The sequence below is a fragment of the Chiroxiphia lanceolata genome, chromosome 17 (assembly GCF_009829145.1).
Source record: "Chiroxiphia lanceolata isolate bChiLan1 chromosome 17, bChiLan1.pri, whole genome shotgun sequence".
NCBI classification, from domain to species: Eukaryota; Metazoa; Chordata; class Aves; order Passeriformes; family Pipridae; genus Chiroxiphia; species Chiroxiphia lanceolata.
In genome coordinates this window covers 13271457-13293331 of record NC_045653.1, presented here as the reverse complement: position 1 = coordinate 13293331, position 21875 = coordinate 13271457, and the positions used below count along the sequence as shown (strand labels likewise).

Genomic DNA, 21875 nt, shown 5'->3' with positions numbered 1-21875 from the left:
GGGATAAGGTTAATGGAGTCAGATGCTCTTGGGTTAACAGTGTTTCTTTGCTGGGCTACCTGTTGAGAAAAGAAACTTGGGTGATCAAAGCAAGATTGTTTCAAGAGGTGTCTGATCTCTGTAGCGTTGATCAGTGGAAAATATGGGGAAAGTGGAAACAAAGCTTTTATTAAATGTCCAACAGGCTTTAGAGACTTGTCTGCAGCAGGAGAAACACCCTGTGTCCTTTAGGGGAATTGCTGCTGCAGTTAGCCAAAGGAAAAACAAGTCTATGGGCTCTGTTCAGTGTAGTTTTAATGAAGGCCAAAGCAGCATTTGCTCACTTCAGTGGTCTTAATTCACACACTCTGGTGGTTGAGGGTTTTTTTTTTGGCTTCCTTTTCATCCTACTCTTAACACCAAGTATTACCCTTCCTTCAAGTTTTAAGACCTATGGACTTGAGTGAACAGTTGCCAGTTGTAGGGAGGTCTTGAACACTGTTTTCTTTCTCCTCCACTCCAGTCTTTTTGCTCAACCATTGTCATTTTAGCTGCCTTATCCAGCTTTGCATTCTTCCTGGAATTTACTACTTTGGAGGCAAGCAGCTTGCTACCCATAGTGTGCATCAGCACAGTGTCTCTTTTGTAAGCCTTTAGCAAAGGAGCATTCCATCAAATAATATAATTTCTTGAGGGAGAGAAGAGTTATGTTTGGTTTGTCTTCACTATTTGCAGTACCTGAACTTTTCTGACCTGTGAGATCTGGAGAAGAAACAGGCACAAACATTTCCCTGTGAAATCCTTTGGTGTTGCTCTTGTGGTTTTTTGTTGTTTCTGTGGCAGTACCTGGTATCTTAGAACAAGTTGCCTTGTAGAGTTACCTGTTTTGCCAGTTCTGAAGTGTCATCTACCCCTTGCAGAATGTACCTGGGTCCCACATCTCCTTTCTGTGTCCCTGCTCTTCGATAGCTACATTTCTGCCACCGTGTTCTGCATTCAAGGCAGTTATTTGGTAACTGTTTTGGTAACTATTGTCTGCAAAGTGACCTTATTTCTCAAACAATTATTCTCTTTACTGTTCCCAAATGCAAATTCCAACCATGGCATCATTGTGGGGCTGAGAATGCCTTTCAAGACCGAGCTGCTTTTTACCATTTCTTTCGTTAGTCACAGACCTGCAGGGTTTAGGATTGCGCTGTCCACTGCCCAGTACTGCGTTAAAGGGCTTTGAAATCCAGGAGATAATGCAAAAAATACAGAGTAGAAAGAGGTGAACTGCTGGTGACTGTGGAGGGAGAGGAGCAGTGCTGGGCCACTAGAGGTCAGTCCTGGCCCTGTGGGTTGGCTGCTGACACGGGCTCAGCCTTCAGGGGAGAACGTGAATTTTTCTGCCAAAATGAAGAAATACGACCAGCTTTGTGTGGTGCCCTTGTGCACACACACTGTTAGTGCTTTCTGAGGTTTGGATTTGTTGGTGGTCAAAAAAAAAGCTCTTTAAATGCCAACATCTGCATAAGCTATTGATGTTTAAACAAACATTAAATGAAGTGTTTAAACACTGAAGTGTGAAATCCGTTCACAAAACTGTGCTATGCAATTAGAAAAAGTTGCTAAGTAAATAATTACGTGGTCCTGAACTTGGCATCCTCTTAGGACAGTTACGACATCTCTGGGCTGGTGAGTGCTGGAACACCATGGGTAGCTGCAACTGCTGCCTTAACACTTTCCCTTCTGTTACTACAAGGTGTTTCAAGATGTTTTGGTCTTCCCAGAAACCACAGAACTAAAACCTCTGGTTTTGCTTTGAGAAAATAGGAGTTTCCACCCCTTGATCATGCAGCAAGAACTTTGAAAACACGCCTGAGTAGTCTAAAAGCTTGGATTTATGGAAAAAAAATATCAAACTTGAGCCAATTTCAAAGTCTGACTTTTTTTATTAAGAAAGCTTTTGAGGGCTGGTTCTGCCAAGCAGCACTTCTGAGTAGCGTTGGAGTCCCTTAGCAAAGTGCCTCTTCCTGCCTGTGGCTGAATAGAAGTGAAGCCTTTTGTAATTTAGCTTTACAGGGGGCACTTGGTCCTTCTCACCTGGGCCTGCAGGTGCTCTGTGTTTATGTGCTGTCTATACACACTTAGCTTTTCTTGCAGTTATATATATTGTGTGGTTTCTCCATACATCTTCCTCCTAGAAATGGCAGTGAGGTTGTCCAGGTGGTAAAATGGTGTTGTGTGAATCTGGAACTCGCCACTGCCTGTGGCAGCCTTGCCCCAGAGCTTGGTGTGGGTTCTGGGAGCTCCCCTGGAAGGGCAGGGCATGGCATGGAATGGCACAGCCTGCTGATAGCACCCCACAGCTCCTGCAGCTTCCCAGCCTGGTGCTCAGTAAGGGGAAGGTCATCTCCCCGTGGTCTTGCTGTGAGTGTCTTTGGAAATGGGACAGGGGTGCTGGAAGAAAGAGGGTTTGGATTATTAGCCTGTTACCTGGTCTTTCATTCCTTGTCCTCTACCATTTGATGATGTGAATTGTTACGAAGTGGGCTGTCACTGCCCTGTCACTGCAACTGTCCCAGAGGCACGGTCTCACCTTTCTTTTCCACACTAAATTATGCTGCCGGCTGTTAAACAGAAGATTTTGGGAAGTGTGTTGTTTTTTGGGAGAGAAGGGTGAATGACTGCTTGTGAATTCCTTTCATTACCCTAAAGCAGCTTTAGAAAGTCACTCTGAAAGAAGCAGAGGGGCAGCGTGGGCTGTACACTGCACCCTGGGTGTGTACAGCTGTGCTCTTCCTCCTCCTTCCACCTCTGCCGTGTGAGTGACCTGTCCCCCGGCGCTCCATCCCCGCATCCCGCGGGGCTCCCGGTGCTCCTGGGGGGGAGCGAGGCGGCCCCTTCCCAGGCTCTATTTTAAGCAGACATTTACTTTCCCAGCCTCTTCTCCGCCTGGATCCCTGCCCGGGGCGGGGGACGGCGGGGGGAGTGGGATGTGTCTCTCTCCCTCCTTCATAAAAGGGCCCCGTGGCGGGGGCCGGGCTCTTGGGGGTTATTTTTGGGAGCAGCTCCTGGGATCCGATGGCCTTGTTAGGGCAGCGCTGACCTTTCTCCCGGCGGGGGAGGAGAGCGGAGCGGGACGGGGCGGGCGGCAGCGGCCGGGCGGGGAGAGCGGCCGGCTCGGGACCCCTTTCCCTTCCTCCGCCGTGGGCTCGGGATCCCCTTTCCTTCCTCGCGGGGTTCGGGACCCCCTTCCCTTCGCCGCCGCGGGGGTGGCTCCCCGGGCGGCCCATGCCCGTGCCCGCCGGGCAGGTACCGGCACAGATCGGCTGCCCCGACGGGGGGGCTGGGGCTCGGCCCGCCCTTCTCCCCTCCCTCTCTCCCAATTTCTCCTTCCTCCCGTGCCCCAGCCCCTTGGCCGGGCCAGGCGAGGCAGGAGCGGCCGCTCCCGGTGCCCAGCCCGCTCCCCCCGGGGATGCGGCAGCCCCGGAGCGCTGCCCCTGGGAACGCTGCCCGGCTGAGGGGCACCGGAGGGCACCATGAGTGGCGGCAGGTTCGATTTCGATGATGGAGGTGCCTACTGCGGGGGCTGGGAGGGGGGCAAAGCCCACGGGCATGGCATCTGCACCGGCCCCAAGGGCCAGGGCGAGTACTCGGGCTCCTGGAACTACGGCTTCGAAGTGGTGGGCATATACACGTGGCCCAGCGGCAACACCTACGAAGGCTACTGGTCCCAAGGCAAGAGGCACGGCCTGGGAATCGAGACCAAAGGACGGTGGGTTTACAGAGGAGAGTGGACCCATGGCTTTAAGGGACGGTACGGCGCGAGGCAGAGCATGAGCAGCGGAGCCAAGTACGAGGGCACCTGGAACAACGGCCTGCAGGATGGCTACGGCACGGAGACCTACGCTGACGGAGGTGAGGGTGCCTCCAGAGGGGCTGGGAGGGGGCTGAACAGCAGGACACCCAGCGGAGGTTGTGTGTTGTCCCTGCTGAAGAGGTGACCTAGTCCTGTCCCCACTAGTGAGACGGGCACAGTGGTCTATCATGAGCCATTGGGGTGCTTCAGTGAAGGAGCAGAGTTGGGGCACAACTGTGTGTGCCCTGGTTTTCCCAGCTGGGCACAGCGTGCGTGGCTCGCTGTCCGCAGACACGAGGGAGGAGCAGCAGGAGCACTGTCCCCGCCATCCCTCCCGCGGGACCTGCTCTCGAGTGTCCCTATCGATATTTAACACCAACCGACTTGACTTGTGTAGTCTGTGGCTCCTGGTTCCCCAGGGACTGGGTATTCCTGAAGCAAACCAGAGGCTCCTGGGTGGTGCACAACCACAGTGAGCCGTTCACTCGCTCCCCAGGCAGCGAGCTGTGAATGTTCTCATGTCAGATATAAGCCACCCACGGCACCGTAACGCTCTTTGCCTGTGCCTTAAACGCTGCCTGCCTGCCCCTGACGGGCTGCCTGGACACCTCCTTTGCCAAACCGTTTTGATTGAGTCCATCTAAGCTGTTTAGAATATGTGGTCACAAGTCTTTCCCTAAAATAAATCCCTTTGATTACTTGGAAGCTTTCAACCCCTGCTACTACAGAAACGCACCAACGTAGTCAGATATTTGTCGTGCGCTGTAAATGCTCAGTCTAATTGTGTTCTTGCATTAGTGGCAATTTTTGGGGTTAGAAACATCGCAAGAATTTCTGTGCAAGTAATTCTGTAGCTCTTCAGCACTGTGATGTTCCAGGCTGCCACATTTAGGATGGCTAAATAGAGAGGGTGATTTGAAAGAAATACCCTTCAAAATACAGATCAGAATTGCATCTACATTTATCTACGACAGGCGTTGGAGTTAGTTTATAAAGAAAAATAGCTGAATAGTATAAATCTTCAGAATGAAAAGCATCACAATTATAGGCATTAGAAAAATGGACTAATTCAAAACTGGCTGTCAGGGTTATGCTTTTACATAAATATTTCTCAATGAGTTGTATGGGTTTGTGGCTAATTTTAAAACTGGGAATACAGTCTTGAAGTTGAGCCATTTTATTTGTGCCCTTGGCGGTTGTAGGTGCAGACATGAACTGACACATCCCTCCAGCTCCTTAAATTTTTTCCCTTCTCTGTCCTGTGGCCATGGAAGGGTTTAATAAGTGCAGGATGCAGGGCCATAGTGAGAGTTCAGTGCCCAGAACCTTCCCCCGAGGCCATAAGAAGGGTAGGTGACATGGGAGGTGTGCTCTGATGAATGAGGAGCAGTGATCAGGTCGCTGTCAGCAACGGCTGCCGTTGGGACTTTCATTCTGGAGATGTCAAGGTCTCTTGTGAATTGGCACAACCACTTCCTCACTGCTTCCTAAAATGCAGGTTCCTCTCAGGGTGAAAGGCTACTGGAGTTCCAGTTAATGTGGAAGAATTTTGAGAGGCAGAACTTGATGAAGGATATGAATTTGATTAGATCTTGGACTGGAAGCTCGGGAGAGAAGAGCAGGAAAGATGAGTCAATGTTTTCTCCTGTAAGGATATATAATATACTGCTTCTGTCAGCACAGCTCCCCGGGGTGTTGTCCCACACCCAGAACGTGCCAGCTGCATGATCCCTGGTGCCACCTGAGGTTGGCAGCGAGGTCCCGATCTGCGAAGATGTGCCCTGCCAAAGCCACCCTGGGCAGTGCTGAGCTGGGCTCTCCCCAGGGGCTCACGAGAGCTGTGCCCTGGTGCCCAGCAACCACTCTTTGTGCTGGGCCATCCCATCCTGGCTGGTCCGAGCTGTTCACTCAACACGTGAGCTCCTCTGATGGCACAGGGACACGTAGGAAGCTGCATCCCAAGCCAGGGTGGGGATCACTGTCCAGCAGCACCTCTGTAGGACAGGGGTGTGATAGTCTTACTGACCTACAGGACCTTTTTCTGTTTTGTCTCCTCACCTGCACACCAGTAACCACCTGCAAGATCCAGATGTGGCCAGGCTGCTAATGGGACCTGTTAATATTTGAATTTGAGGTGGCCAATATAAACATCTGGAAAGGCTCTGGAAATGTGCCGTCCCTCAACTAGGGGACACCATTCCCAAGCCCCTTGGAAGCCAGCCACATGAGGAAGAGGGCTCTGGGAATATGCAGCTCTTGCCAGACCAGCAGAAACTTTAGGTCATGGTTGGGCTGTCTGTGGATTTCATGGAAATGTAGCTGATTCTAATGTTTTAAAATAGACTTTAACTTTTTATATATACATATATATATATATAGACATGTGTAAAAAATTTATACTTCAAAATACACTTAAAATATACTTATAGGGTTGTCTGTGTTGAATCTTGTGTCTGGCCAAGATTGGTGGCTAAATAAAGCCCATATCTGGAGTAAAGCTTTTGGAAATTCCATATGATTTTTGGTGTCTAGTAAGAAGCAGAGTCATGGTACAGTTTAGCCCAGGCACTGTGCGGGTCATTCACTTTTTCTCTCTGCTACCAAAAGCCCATTTTTGTGAAAGCTATGAGAGACTGATGGTTTAAAGGAGCCTTCTGTAACAATGATTGAAATCAGTCAAGAGGTTCAGAGCTCTTGGTGTGGCTGGGCAGAGGCAGTGACACTGTGGTCTTTGGATATTCAAGCTGGATATACTTGTGTCTGCTGCTGTCACCAGAGAAGAGGTCAGAGCCCTTCACAGGGGCAGGATGCTCGAGCTAAAGTGGATGGTGACTGGGGCTGTGAAAGGCACAGAATTAAGGAATGCATAGTTTTGCAACATAAGCTATGAGTAAACACCTAGTTATTTGGTTTCCACTGGTGAGTTTTGTCCATGCTGTAAGGAAGGCCTCATTTTTTGGATACTTTTTTGTGTTTGAGTCAAAACCCAGTGAAGTGTTACTGCAGAAAGCAATCTCACTGCTAATGCTGAATCATGCTGCACACCCAGGATTCAGCCCAAAGCTTGTCTTTGCTGTACAAGTAACTGCTTATATATCTGTATGGGTCAAAAAACTCACTTGCAATCAAAGCAGCCTAAAACCAACTTATTTCTGATGCTGCAATTTGCTCTCTAGGGCGCCAGGGAAAACAGTGGTGTCAATTAACCATGAGGAAACAATTAGACCAGTCAGTGATCACAAGACCACAGAAAAGGGGAAGAGAAATGCAGAAGTATGCTTTACTGGGGAGATGAAATGGGTGATATGGAGCAGCACAACTCCCTGAGTGCCTGTGGCAGGGAAAATACAGTGGGAAGTGGCCTGGGCTGGGACAGAAGGAGCAGCACCCATGGGACTGCAGCTGGGAAAGGAGGAAAGGGCTCTGGAGAGCCAAGATGGTGCTGGCTTGTGTCTGCTGCCTCTGTAGAGAAGCTCCTGCCTGGCTGAATGGGACCCATGAATTAATATGGTGATTTTTTTTACCCTCTAGGGGTTTTTTTTCTGCCTTTCTTTTCCAGCAGAACCCATCAATTAGTACAGTTGGCACCGAAAAGCAGTGCTCAGTTTTTGCTGGCCCATCTTGCACGTGGTGCTGTGCATTCTTTTAACATTCTTTTAACACTGAGTTCTAATGCATCTGTCCTTGCAATATCTGGGTGACAGCAGGGGACTGTAGGGCAGGGATTCGATTTGAGCTGTTTGCATTATTTACCTGGTTGTTTGTGTTATTTACATTTATCACTAATTATATGAGAGCCTTGAGGCAGGCTGGGAAAGGGAGGTGTGACACTGCTGATGGTGGACTCTCTTTGTCATTTGGCACCAGGAGCTGAAACTTGCACCTCTGCTGCAGCTCTGCACCATCCCATCCTGCTGCCAGGGTGAAGCAGAGGGTTCTCCCACCCCATCAGTGTGTCTGGAGGTGAAAGCTACAGGGCTGCCATTTCCATCAATCCCACAGTTGAATCCTCTCCATGCTGTGAAGTTACCTGGGCAGCATCCCCTGCTTTGGCTGGGGATGGGCAGAGGTGACGAACTGCATCCCTGGGGGTCGCAGAGGTTTTTGTCATTATGACAAGTAAAAATGCAGGCAATAAAGGCTTAGGGCTGGGGAGTCAGGGAAGTGGTCTCTGTCCCATTTTCGTCCTAAATAAGAGATTTATTTGTTTCACATCCACTGCTTTTTAATGATCTATTGCAGAACCTCAGGCACGTGTGAGCCCGTGGCTGCCTGGCTGCCAGCTCTGAGTCCTGCCTGTCCCCCCTTGCCCAGGCTGTTTTGGTACTGGGGGGTGGCAGTGGCTCAGGGATATGCCACCCTGCTGCAGAGAGGTTTTGCACAGCCCCATTGTCTCTTGAACTGGCTGCACTGGGACGTGTTGGTGAGACAGGACTCGGCTCCACTCAGCCCCTGCGTGCCCTGACACACGGCCCCCGGCGCCTCCAGCCGCTCCCAGCGGCCTCTGGCTCCACTCCAGGGGTGGTTTATGGCCCTGCCCTGGCACGAAGCCTCAGCCAGACAGGGAATTGCAGCATGACAGGGGCCTGGCAGTGCCTGCTCGCCGTGTGTCGGTGCCCTCCGTTCATCCGGGCGGGGTTGGCAGGTTTGGTCACACCACGTGTCACAGACACAACGTTGCTTGTGCTGAATGGGCTGAAATCAGGCAGCAGAGACCAGCCTGCTGAGCTAGTGTCGAATCCTGTGTTGGCCTAAGAAGTGGCACCCCAATTTCTGCTCCATGGAGACCCACTGTGCCATGTGGCTTTTCCCATCCATGTGGCTCCAATGCTTCCAGGGGAACAGAGTGGGGCAGGGACTTTCTGGAATGCAGTGGCTGCTCCAACATGGCTCCTAAGGAGCAGCTGAGCCCCCCTAAACCTGCAAGACTTTTCCAGAGTTCGTTTTCCAGGGAATTAACGTGGCAGCACTATCAGCTGCAGCCTGATACGTGTGAAGTTGTTCCCATCCTAGGAGAAGGTCTCCAATGTCACCCCGATCGTGTGTCAGCCCTGCTGGCTGGCTGGGCGGGCAAGGTGGAGCTCTGACCTCATGAGCTCTCAGTGGGGAGTGATGTGGGGGCACTGTGGGGGGTCTCTATAACTTTATTTTTCACTAGGGAGACTCATCACCATTTTATGGAGGGGGATTTAGGACCATGGTGAGGAACATGCTGAGGTGCCTGGGCATCTCCAGTGATGGTTCTTGGCTCCTGGATCATGCCCAAACCCACGCCGCCCACCTTATTTTTCCCTAACAGAGCTTCAAGCTCTGCCAAGAAACCAGGCAATGGCCCCTTGCTCTGGCAGATGGCTCCCCACGGTTGGCTGCCCTCTTCACTACCTGAACCCTTACTTTTTTTTGTAGGGGAGACCAACTGTTTGCAGTGAGCCCAAAATCCTGCATGCCGTGGGGTCGGCAGGGGCTGGTGGGGGGCAGCTCACTTGGGGCAGCAGCTGCTGCCTGCTTGGGCACTTCTTGTCTTTCCTGGCCCTCAGCACTGTAAGTTAACACTCCACAGGCGGGTCCAAAGAGGATTTCAACGAAACCTGAAGCTTGGGAGGAGAGATTATGCTGCAGAAGTGGCCTGGGAGACTGTAAAATATGCACTCCCACAATCGCCAAAGAAGGAACTGGATTTGCTCCTTGGGGAGCAGGGTTATCCCTGGGCTCAGTAACCATGTCTGAGGGGGCAGATGAATGCCTTGAAGAGGGGTCACACCCTTTCATCTCAGCCTGGCCCTGCCTGAGCCTCCCCAGGACCCTGGGCGTGCCTGCTCTCCCACAATCATGTGCGGGCTGCCTCCTGCTCCCTGCTCTGGGTGCAAATCCCACACAGGAAGTGGCTTTGGGTTTACACCAGTGTTGCCTGATGCCCCAGCCCCTTTCCAATGAGCTGTCACCTGCCAGCACAGTCTCTTGGGTTAATGTCCTCTGCTCTTTGCTCCCTGGGGGCTGATGCTTTTGTGTCTGGGTGAGCACCGGTGGAATTGGGGCTCCGAGGGACGGTGGGTACATCTCCTCTAGGTCGGTGCCACCCCTCGGCCCACCTTCCTTCCTTTGCTGGCTCTCCCGGGGCCCAGCCGCTCGTTCACCCCATCCCTCTTCTCTCCCGCAGGCACCTACCAGGGCCAGTTCACCAACGGCATGCGGCACGGCTACGGCGTGCGGCAGAGCGTGCCCTACGGCATGGCCTCGGTGGTGCGCTCCCCCCTGCGCACCTCGCTGTCCTCGCTGCGCAGCGAGCACAGCAACGGCACCCTGCCCCAGCAGGACTCCCCCGCCGCCCACCCCGAGAGCCTGCCCCTCTCGCCCACCATCACCCGCGGCGGCTTCGCCCTCAGCCTCTACGCGGACGCCGAGGCCGGCAAGCCCAAGAAAGGGGGGCTCTTCCGCAGGGGCTCCCTGCTGGGCAAGCTGAAGAAGTCCGAGTCCAAGTCGTCCCTGGCCAGCCAGAAGAGCCGCGTCAGCTTCCTCAAGAGCGAGAGCGGGATCAGCTCGGCCGCCAGCGACGCCACCTCCACTGTCAGCCTGGGCGAGGGCGCCGAGGGCGAGGAGTACACCCCCTTCGAGTCCGACATCGACGCCACCACCACGGAGACCTACATGGGCGAGTGGAAGAACGACAAGCGCGCCGGCTTCGGCGTCAGCGAGCGCTCCAGCGGGCTGAAGTACGAGGGCGAGTGGCTGGACAACCTGCGGCACGGCTACGGCTGCACCACCCTGCCCGACGGCAAGAAGGAGGAGGGCAAGTACCGCCACAATGTCCTCGTCAAGGGCATGAAGAAGCGTGTGATACCCCTCAAGAGCGCCAAGATCCGGCAGAAGGTGGACAGGAGCGTGGAGGGGGCTCAGAGGGCCGCGGCCATCGCCCGGCAGAAGTCAGAGATTGCAGCGTCCAGGTGGGTGCTCGGAGTTCCATGCAGGTCCCTGTGATGGTGGTGGTGGTGGTCCCCATTTCACATGCTCAGAACCTGTCCTCTTTCTTGCCCCCACTCTTGTCCCCCTGCAGCTCTGGTCTGCGGGGATGCTGCTGGACAGCAGGGACTGGCACCAGCCCTGGTGCTCAGCAGGATGGGCAGTGTGAGCTGGTGGGATGGGGAGCACCCTGGTGCTGTGCCAGGCTGCTGGAGCTGCTGGGCACTGATGGGGCAGCATGACAAACAGTGGGGTTTGATGGCGGTAAATCCAACAGGCTCACGAGCAGCGAGACATGTCCCAGACAAACTAGGGCTGCAGCAGAGCATGGCTCAGCCCCTGGTGTGGCTCTGTGGGGAGCTTGTGGGATGCATTAGAGTTGTCACTCAATTTTAGCAGCACAGTGTCATTACTCCAACATCTCTCCTGGGACAGAGGAGGGAGGAAATAAGAGAGGCTCTGGGGTCTGCCTGGGGAGGGCAGGGGAAGTTATCCCTCTCCAGCTTGCATCCCTGCCTATGTCTGAGCTGTGTTGGCAGCATGCTCCTCCTCCTGCAGGATTCCTGCAAGTCTCAGAGCTGACCTGGCAAACACCAGAGATCTGGGAGGCAGGGCTGGAGCCTTCATTCCTCTCATTTTCCTTGGGGAAATGTGGTTGTAGGACATTTTGAGGTTTCACCTGGCCTCTCCACAAAACCTCCCCACACATAGGCTTTGCTCAGCTGGTGGCTGCGACTCCACATCTGTCCTGTCTCACTCCTTTTAATTCCTGTTTAATTATCAGTGACTTCATTATCAAGCAGAGAGGGGAAATAAGCAAGGAGGACACCTATTCCCAAACCCCATTCCTCCCCCCCAAAAAACCCCAGCTTTACTCTCCCAGCTGCCGTTTCTGCTCTGAAGTTTTGTGGGGAGCGTGACTGAGATTTTTTAGCAAAACACAGTTGCCTCAGAGAAAACCCAGCAGGATTGCAAGTGAAGCTCCGTGCAGGGCCAGCTGGGATAAAAATAACAGTCTGGGGCAGCGTGGGGCCTACTGGATCCTCCTGGCAGGACAGGCTCAGCCCAACCAGCTTTGCTGTGCCCGGGAAGAGCGTGTGGCTGCGGCGTGAATAAGGAGGCTGGAGCTGCAAACGCTGCTCCCCGAGAGCTTGGCTGGTTTACACAAACCTCTTTTTATTATACACTATTTACACTTTGGATCAAAAGCGGCTCTGCAGTGTTTTCCATCAGGAGCTGGAATGCGCCCGCTGCCCTGGCGGGGGACTGCATCCCTCCCCAGTGCCGGGGAATAATTTCCTATTAAGGAAACCTTGGAGCTGGAGGAAATAAGACATGAGAGCCAGTTTCCTCCAGGGAGTCCTGGGCTATCAGACCCTGCAGTGGTGTGGCTGCTGGGGCAGGAAAGGGGTTGCTGTGCTCCCTGGCACTGTGGAACCCCAATCCTGTTCCCTGAGCTGGACCCACTGAGAGAGCATTCAGGCTCCTCCATCCTCTAAACTGTAACTCAGTGTTTCCATCAGTGTTTATTCCTGTTGTATGTTGCTCTGGGCAGAGCCACTCTCTCTTACTTGATGTCTTTTGTAAATCCAACTTGTGCTCTCCTCCCTCCTCCCTTCAGCTCAGTTTTGCGGTTGAGAGTAAATACAGATAATTTTGCCTCAAGAGGGTCCTTAGGTTATCCCCAGCTCTGCCACTGACTTTCGCTTTGGCCTTGAACCCTTCCTCAGTTTCCACACCCAGGACAGAGTAATTCCAGACAGATTGTGAAAATGCATTATTACAGTTTATAGAAGGGCTGCACTATCATTAGCATCACCCGAGCTTGTAACTGCGAGGTGGGGTTTTCCAGATGGAGCATTTATGTTTCTCCTCGGATTGCAGTGTGTACTTTACCCACAAAAATGCCTTTGAGGCTGCACTAATCCCTTTCTGGGGGAAGATGTGGCATATCTGTATGTAAGATTGTAACTAGGAATTAGTTGGAAGGACGCAGCAGGCTTTGCAGATTCCCAGGTACCCCTCCGTACCTGTGCCATTGTATATGAGTGTTTGAGTTTCATTTGCTTCTAACACTCAAGGGAGCCCCTTGCAATAGAGAGCTAAAGTGCTGTAACATCCGGCCTTCTGTTGTCTGGGGGTGAAGTGTCAGGAGAAGTCCAGATTTCTCCCTTTTGCACCATAAAAGGCTCTTTAGGGATAGAAATCCTGAGGAAAACAAGCCCAGGCGCTGGAAGCTGCCACAGGCAGTTGCACTGCAGGAATGCCAGGCACGTGCCGAGCTCTGGGGGTGCTCTGTGGGCAGCAGAGACAGGAGCCCTGCCTGGGGCTGCCCTGCCTGGGGCTGCCCTGCCTGGTGCTGCCGGGCGGGAGAGCAGTGCCAGCCGGGGATGATGGTCAGTGCGGTCACCAAACCCTCCCTGTCCCATTTCCACTCCAAGGGTGTCTGAGGTGCCAGGCTGCTTCACAGCTCCTGTGCCAGTTACTGCCTATTCTGCCCAAGCAGTGCTGCCCTGGCCTCCTCAGCTCCCTCCTGAATCCTCCTGGGTCGTCAATCCTGCTGCTTTCCCCATTGTGCAAGAAGCTGAGGACGTCATCTCACTGTCAGCGAGGGAACGGCGATTTTTTTTTTTCCCATTCTGTTTTTCATTATTTCAAAGTGTGAAAATCATCTGGCTCAGTGTCCTGCTGTCCTGAGCAGCCCTCCCAGACCAGCCAGCTCCACCCTGGGCAAGACCTCTTGGTGCTGCTCAGATACAAACCCTGGGCATGTCTATTGGCAGCGCTGGGGATCAGGTACTGGGATGGAGCTGATGGAAGTTGAGGTAGGAATCCTCGCCCAGGCTGCTGTCAATTTGGGGAAGAGTCATCTTGGAGTGCAGCCTCTGTGGCAGGCAGCAGACACAGCTTTACCCCCTGCCCAGGGGTGACACAAATGGATGTTGGGGTTAGCACATGTTTGGTGTTCATTAGCTCTACTGGTGCTCCAGGGCTTGTCCTGCTGTGATCCCAAGGGATTCCCATCAGAACTGGAACACAGCTGTTCCTGAGGTGCTGGGTGAAGGTACCTGCTGTGTCTCTCCACTCTCCACCCTGACTGGGGGATCACTGAAAAAATGTTGGGGTGGATGGGAAAAGCAGTGAGGGCCTGGGACCATAGCCAAGGTGATAAACTGGCTGGAGGACAGTGAGGAGGGGGCAGCCACCACCAAGCTGCGAGTGAGGCAGTTCAAAGCCATCCTAGGGTGTGTAATGGGAGTTCTATGGGTACGTGGGTTAGTGCCAAACAGGGTGCCTGCGGAGTAGTGTGTGCTTGCTTATCCCATGGGGAGGATGGTCCCAGTGGATACAGGGAGAAGGAGCATGAAAATGGTCAGCTTTCACCTCTGCAGAACAAAAGAAAACAATATAAAGCTAAAGTAAGGGCAGGACTTGGCTGCAGGGGGAATCTTTGATTTTTTGAAAACTGTGTGCTCAGTACCTGGGCAGCTCATACAGGGGTTTTCCTTCTCACTGGTGCTTTTGGGGGACAAAATGAGTGTAAATGCTTCAAATCCCATCTCTGTCCCACTGCAACAGCATCTGACGTGGTCTGCCTCTGCACGTGGTTGTGCTTCCCAGTGACTTGGACTGAAGTCAATGGAGGGACTTGGCCATGTGTCCTGCAAGGCACGGGCCTGGCCAAGCTCTGAGATCCTCTGACGGATGCATGTCCTGGCAATAACACCTCAGATACATCTGCCAGATGTCACAGGATCAATAGGAAAGCAAGATAGTAGAGGCAATAATGGCTGCTGTGCTTCACCCGTTCGACGTCGGGTGCTGGCTCTGAAGCTCCTGAGGGGTTTATGCCTGGAGAGTACAACTAGAGATGAATACATTTTGGATTTTCTTTTGTTTTAATGTAACATCCGTAGATATCTGTAAGAATTTCTAGACTGCATTCTGAAGTGTGGGGCATCAAGCCCTGATCAAGTAGGGTTTGCTCATCATGGTGAGCCTGGGCCGTGTGGAAGCACCACAGGGCTCCTGGTGTCAGGAATCACATCGGCTTCCCCGGCAGCAACACATGGGCATCGTTCACAGTGTGAGCTGCTGCCTGGTTTCGAAGCCTAAGCTGGTTTTCTGTCAGTACCCATGGCTTTGGGGCACATCTTAGCTCTCCCTTCAAATTTCAAGAGTGCTCCCCGGCTCCCATATCGCTTTCCAGCCCTCCCCTGCCCAGCCGCATTCCCGGCCGCGCCGCCGCCGTCTCCCTGTGCTCAGCATTTCCAGGCTGCGTGGCCGGGCAGCAGCGAGCGGCTCCTTGGGGAACGTGGGTGTGTGGTGCAAATGACGTCCTGAAATCGCTGCAGTCAGCAGAGACTCCTGACTAAATAAGGGCAGGCAGAGCGGGGCTTTATCGCCCGAGCGCGACAGCTGAGAGCCGGGGCCGTGGCAGCCCACGCCGCCGGGGTTCGGCCACACACTCCCACCAAAAGCTGCTTTATTTGGCACAGCTCTGCCCTGGCGAGCTCCTGCCCTTGGCCCCTCTGCTCTTGGGGGTTCAAGCTGCAGGTGGGGAAGGTGGGCAGCCAAAAGGATGTCACCTTTTGGTGAGGTACGGTGTGTGTCCAGCACAGAGCTGGGCTGGACTGGTGGCCGTGGTGGCCTCGGCCCTCCTGGGGCTGACAGCACAGTTCAGCTTCCCCGAGGCCGGATTTTGGATCTGGGATTTTAGGTCTGTTGAATCAGACTTGGGGTTTGCTCTGAAAGTTTTAGGATTTTTTTTTTAAATATGCATTGATTTCTGCTTTCCTCAGGCTTTTAGCCAGTGGCACAGGCATTAGACACTTCAGGAGTTCAGCACATTCCCAGACCCTCAGGTCAGAGGCCAGAGGGCAGGATGCTCATGGCCACCATGGAAGAGCAGGCAGCAGCAGTGGTTTGAGGCAGCCCCTGACAGGAGGGCTCCCTGCTCCTCTGCTCTCACAGTCTCTTTGCTCCAGGACCCCATACCTCCATGTGATGGATGGACATGTGATGAGGAGGCAGCAGCAAGCAGGAGATGGGCAGAGCCTGTCCTGACCCTGGGGGGGTTGTTGACTGTGATTTGCCTCCAAGTGGGAGCTGCCAGGGAGAGACACAGGAGCTGGGAGCAGCATTTCTGCAGCTGTATGATCAGACACCAAAGACATCACAGCCTGACCTCTCAGGGGGCTGAAAAGACAAATGCATCACATGAAGGGGTGGGACAAGACCACCCCTCACCTTCCCAAGGGGTGCAGGGTGAAGCTCACTCCCAGTAAGGTGCAACCACACCTGGAGGGAGTTGAGTGGCCTGAGCTGAGGACAGGTCCTCGATGGCTGGGCATTCTGGCTGGCCCAGGTATTCTGGCTGCCCCAAAGCCCCCACAGTGGGAATCTGCGTCTTGGTTCTTCCATAGGCAGGGCTCAGAGAGAGCCAGTGCACACAGGAGCAGGGGGAGACAAGAGCAGCCTCCTGCTATAGCTGAGGGCCAGGACACAGCAGTTCCTTGGTGCTGCTGTCCCAGCAAAGACATTTCTCACAGAGCTCGGTGTGTTTATAAAGAGAATAATCTTGTTTCATCACTTGGCTAACAGAAACCCAGTTGGTGGCATCTATTTCTGCACCAACCAAAGCCAGGGCCGGGACTCTCCCACCTTCTGTGTGGCAGAGCAGCCTCCAGCTCTGCACAAGTACTGCCCTTTTCAAACCTCTGCCTGACTCTCATCCCACCTGGACACCGGAGCCATGCAGGGAGAGGGCTTCAGGGTTTGGATGAGCTCCTCTCCATCCCTGGTCCCGTTGGCCTTGGGGACAGCAAGCCCCAGCACTGGGGTCGAGCCAGGATCAGACACCCACCCCAGCTGTGAGACCCCCACAGTGTGTCCCCTCACACGTGGGGCTCTGGGCTGGAGGGGTTCAGTGCCATTGGGTGAATGATGTTGAGATGCTTTCACCCCTTTCTTTGAGCCCTCTCCTGGAACAGCCCTGTCCCCAGCCCGGGCTGGCTGCGGTTCCAGCACTGACACATTTTTGGCCCACCGTGCTCCTTACGCCGAGATGCGACTCCAGAGGAGCTTTATCTGTTTTCCACCCGCCTCACAAGAATTTCCTCAGGCACTTTCATGCCCTATTAGGGTAAGAGGGAACGTGCACTTTCAGTAGCTCCAAGGAGAAAGCATCTGCTGGGCAGCAAACCGCTTTCTCCAGGGCTTCCCGGGTTATCGGGGTTGGAGCAGGCGAGGCTGTGGCTTGCAGGGATCCCCTCAAGAGGAGCAGAGCTGGGATGGCAGGATGCCAGCCCCAGGGATGGGTATGACTCTGATACCAAGCCAGGCAGGGAAAGTGGAATTAATGGGCTGTTCATTCCAACCTTGTGGGAAATCCTTATCTCAACAGCTTACACACACACAGAAAGGGAAAAATGAAGTGGGACTTTAATCTGCAAAAATGACTGTGGAAAATGATGGCTTCTCATTCAATTGATCTGGTGCTGCGTGGAGCGGGAAGGCTCTGACCCCCATCCAAATGCTTGGAATCAGCCATGAGGGAGCCGGGCTTTAAAATCACCAGATTCAATCAGGCTTTGGTCAGAGGTTATCATCATCTCAGTGGAATGTGAAACAGGCTTATCTTGAAAAAGAAACAATATTTCAGTAAAATGTCCAATTAAAATAGAAAGCCAGTGATAAAGAAACCCTCCCTCCTCCTGGAGGAGGAGCAGTTTTTTCAGCTTATCCTGGTGCTGAGCCAGAACCCTTTTGGCTTTCTGAGTCCCAAGTTTTTTCATTTTGCTCCTGCAAAGCCTGATGAGCCTTCAGTGGCCACCAGGAGGGACCTGGTGTCCCATCTACCTGGGTTCCCTCAGTAGCCTTGGGTGCAGGTGCCTGGGAGCTGTGGGCTGGCTGCCCTCACACCTCCCAGCTGCCTCTCTTCTCTCTCTGAGACCTTAGATTTGTGAATGTCTACTCAAGAGACCAGAGGGCTGGAAGAAAAAGGCTTCTACCCTAAATTTTGATAAATAATTTGGGTTTTGGCCAAATGCAACATTTTAAGAAATTAAAAAAAAATAATTTTTTTTTTTTTGACTGGGGAAAAAACCCACAAAACAGATACAGCAGTTCCTCACTCTCTTGGTTTGGATTGCTGAAACCTGAAAAACATCTGAATTAGAAGTTGCTAAAACTTTTTCTTGAAGAAAACCAACAATCTTAAAGTGAAAACACAGACTTTCTGACCCATTTTAGCTCTGGTGGACCTGGCAGTCAGGTAAAACACGCTCAGCTTATGGATCCATCTGTTTGACAGAGCCTGGGCCTCGGCAGGAGCTCCTGGGTGAGGCTGGGTTCCCTCGAAACAAATGGCTGCTGCATCCCTGATGTTTTCTTGGAAGTGGGAATTCCGAGGGCAGGGCAGGGAGCAGTGCAGGTACAGGCAGGGAGGCAGGAGCACACAGGGGATGGAAAGGCTGGAAGACCCTGATTGCACATGTGCTGTGAAGATGTTTTGGTGTGCTGTCAGCAGGATAACCCGGCTTTCATCTTGCAGTGGTGCCCAATTAAATCAGGGTCCCCAGAGCTGAGCCCCTTTGGTAACGGAGTGGTTAGAAGCCGGGATAAATCAGATGCATTTGGGCACAGCCCCAACGCTGTGCTGCTCTGGGAGCTCCATTCCATCTGCACCCAGGGCAGGAGGGAGGACAGCAGACCTGAAATCCAGGGGCAGGAGGAAGATGTCCAGCTGCCAGCAGCAAATCCCTCTTTTTCCCAAAGGTATCTCTGTGGATGGTGTTACGAGCTGCTCTGAGCCTGGCTGTGCTGGCAGGACAGGCTCCAACAGAGCGAGGAGCTGCCTGTCCTGCCTGTCCAAGGCCAGGGCAGTGTCCCTGGTCCCCTGGAGCTGGCAGGCTCTGGCTTGTTCTGCTCCATTTAGACCCGGCTCCAGGCAGCTGCCACCTGGCATCCTGGGGCTGTGGGGCGAACAGAGAGCAGCTGTGCCCTGTGCCAGTGCCCCCAGCTCCTCACAGCCTGTGGGCTCCCATGCAGGCTGGTACAGCCCAGCCCCGAGGGCCACTGGCTGCCCAGTGCTGCTCACTCACGGGGCACTCGGGGTGGCAGAGATTAATTGGGCAAATCTCCCACACACGGGGCTGGGGTGCGTAGGTTGTCGTCTTATTGAAGACAGCTGCAGATCTGTCTGCTCTAAGATTAATATCACTTTAACTGTTCCAAGGGGAAGTGTCCCTCGGTGAAAGATGCAAGTGGCCCGGAGCTATTTAGAGCTAAGGATAACATTTCGGCATTTTAAAAATTCACCAAGTAATCATAAAGGCTAATGCGTGCTGAGCTCGTTAGGTGGCAGGGAGCTCTGCCAGGCCTGTGATCCAGAAGCACTGCACAGAAAAGGATGCTTTTCTCCTGGCTGAATGGTCTGGCCGTGCCCTTTCTGTGGAAGGAAGGAGAAAAGGTCTGATTTATCCAGCTAAGTAGCCTGGGCACGTACAAAGTGCCACCACTTCTGTGTAAGTGCTGGTACCAAGAGTGAAAAACCTGGGGCACCTCTGAGCTGCTTTGCAAGGTCAGGATGACTTCTTTTTTTGTACTTCTGTTGCAGTAGTATGGAGGCGTTTTCTTTAGGAAGCAAATTGTGTTGATTTATGCTTGTTTCACAATTTAGATCACCCCTCAAAGAGTCCCTATTATAAAGAAGCAAAGGCTCACGCATCCCAGGGATGTCTGAGTCCAAGCATGTGAGGAACGGAGCAAAAAGAGCAAAAGGAGGATGAAAGTCCAGCTGTCTGTCAGAGCAGGGCACCCATGGGGTGGGACACACAGATGGGTTTGACTGAAGGTAGGGAAAGTGGCACGAGAGGTGGACTGAAAAGGGAAATTGAGTCCCATGGGCTGGTTACAGGTGAATGAGGGTAGCAGAATTTTGCAGGTGTCTGCATGTATGCAGACGGAGAGACACAAAGGAGATGGATTGGGACTAAGTAGGAAGAAAGGGATGCTCCAGCCCTAGAGGTGACACAAGTCCAAAGACAGTGTGGAAAATGGAGAAGCCATAAAGTTCTGTCCTGGTCAGGATGTAGAATCACAGAATTGCCTGGGTTGGAAGGGAGCTTTAAAGGTCAACCAGTCCCAGCCTCAGCACAGGTGTGTGCTGGTCAGGTCTGTGCTCTCACCCTTCATGATTGTGAACACAGAAAGGACCACGTTGCCATCAGCAAAAACACTTCTGCAGCTTTCCCTCTATCCCTTCTGAGTGCTGCAAACATTCCTGCCAAGACAAACTGTTATCTCAAGTTTCTTCAGAAGGACAAAATGATTCCTGCTGGATGCTGGAGCAGGGATTTGGCTGGGAGTGGAAAAGTCAGTTTCCAGGAGAGGGGAGTTCAGCAGAAGTCTCCTTTCCTAGAGCTGACTGATGAATTACATTTGTTTCCTTGTCTTTTTGACAACTCATGATACCAGGAATGGCAAGAATCATAGAATGGGTTGGGTTAGAGAAGATGTTCAGTTGATCCTTGCTCAGGGTTTGCTGAAACAACGGGAGGAGGGAGACCCTGGAGAAGGAAGGACAGTTCTGGACAGGTCTGTCATTCCCTCAATAAGCAAATGTGAATAGCTTGGGCAGAGAGCTGAGCTCTTGCCCTATTTCTAGCAGCAAGGTCATTGCTGCACCTGCAGGCACCCCAACCCCACCTGGTATTTGCAGTATTCTCTGCTAATTCCAATCTCATTTGCAGTCTAATCCAACGTGGATGTGCAAAAGAGCATAAACTGTCCAAAGAGCCGGGCATGCTGGCTGGGTTTGGGCTCACCTGTTCGCACGGTGCTCGGCTGCGGCTCGTGTGTCCACAGGGATTTCAGCAGCAGCCCAAGGAATGATTCAGGCAGTGTTTCTGGGAGATGGCCAGGAAGGACAGGAGTGGTTCTCTGTCCTGCACTAGTAGAAAAATGATTAGAGCACTAGAGCTGTGCCAGAGGAGCAAATAAAACAGCAGATGCATTTAACCCTCCCGTCCCGCTGGGAGCCAGCCGGGAGGCAGCAGCAGCAGGGCTGGGACAGGGGCTGCAGACATTGCCCACATGCCTCCCCTCAGCTCAGCACGGGGCTGCTGCTCCTCCTTGCAAAGAATTCACTGGAGCTATTTTTAACAGTGCTGCCCAGGGAGGTGGCTCAGGGTGCAGCTGGGAAGTGTTCATCCCAGCGGCACTGCTTCGGCTGGGACGTGGGTTTGTAAAGGCCCCTCTTTGTGCTTATCCCCCCACTTGGATGTGTTTATCATTTGTGGCTCATTTTCCAGCACTGCCTTGAAAAGGGGTTTTGAATTCTGCTGCTGGCTCCTCTAAAACCCGTGGGACTGTGTTTCCCCCTGACCTCCTCCATCTCAAAACTTTCTCCTCTGCTGGTTTCTGCAGGGGCTGCTTTCTGCAGAGGTGCCAGGAGCTGACAGTACAACCAGCAGTAAATAAAAAATTTTGGCCCTGATTAAATTGCTTCCTGAAAAACATCAAATTTACATTCAGATAATAAAAGGCTGGCATTTCCATTTTGCGAAAGCTGATTCCACTTTTTCAGAAGATTTCAACCTTGGAAGAAATTTTTCCCTTTACATGTTTCATGTCCGAGGTTCAAAAATCACCTTCCTGACGCCCTCGAACCTCCCTGGGCTTTTTCTTTCCTTAACTCCTGCTCCTGGCAGACCCCAGGCTTGGGCTGGGACAGGCTGTTGTGTCATGGGCTGCATGCACTGGGCTCTCCCAGGGCAGCTGGTATTTGTCTCCTTGTTTGATGCCAGAGCCAGGTTTTCCTCTGCATTGAGCTCCCAGGGACTGCCAGCCATGAGGATAAATAATAAATTCAGGAACACTTGAGGCCAGTTAGATACTATTGTTATGGCTGGGCCCTTTCCTCCAGGCTGGGCTTTGTCACAGTGCTACTAAACCCTCGGCGTGGGTTTTTGGAGGGTTGCAGCAGCTCTGCCTTCACTTGGTGCTCCGGGGATGTGTGGCACAGCCAGGGGAGATGTACTTAAGAAACCACACCATGTCTCTGAAAGCCAAATGTTCATCACCTGGCTGC

The 21875-nt window shown here is 52.9% G+C and overlaps 1 protein-coding gene across 2 annotated transcripts in view; it reads left to right on the top strand.

The window, feature by feature from the left end:
* Positions 1–3473: 3473 nt before the first annotated feature.
* JPH2 (junctophilin 2) overlaps positions 3474–21875 on the top strand; it is a 31035-nt gene continuing 12633 nt past the window's right edge. For both annotated transcript variants that reach the window (XM_032705147.1, XM_032705146.1), the window contains exons 1-2: positions 3474–3882; positions 9981–10764. In XM_032705147.1, coding sequence (XP_032561038.1) covers positions 3504–3882; positions 9981–10764 — 1163 coding nt within the window. In that variant the 5' untranslated portion in view covers positions 3474–3503. The remainder of the gene's footprint in view (positions 3883–9980; positions 10765–21875) is intronic.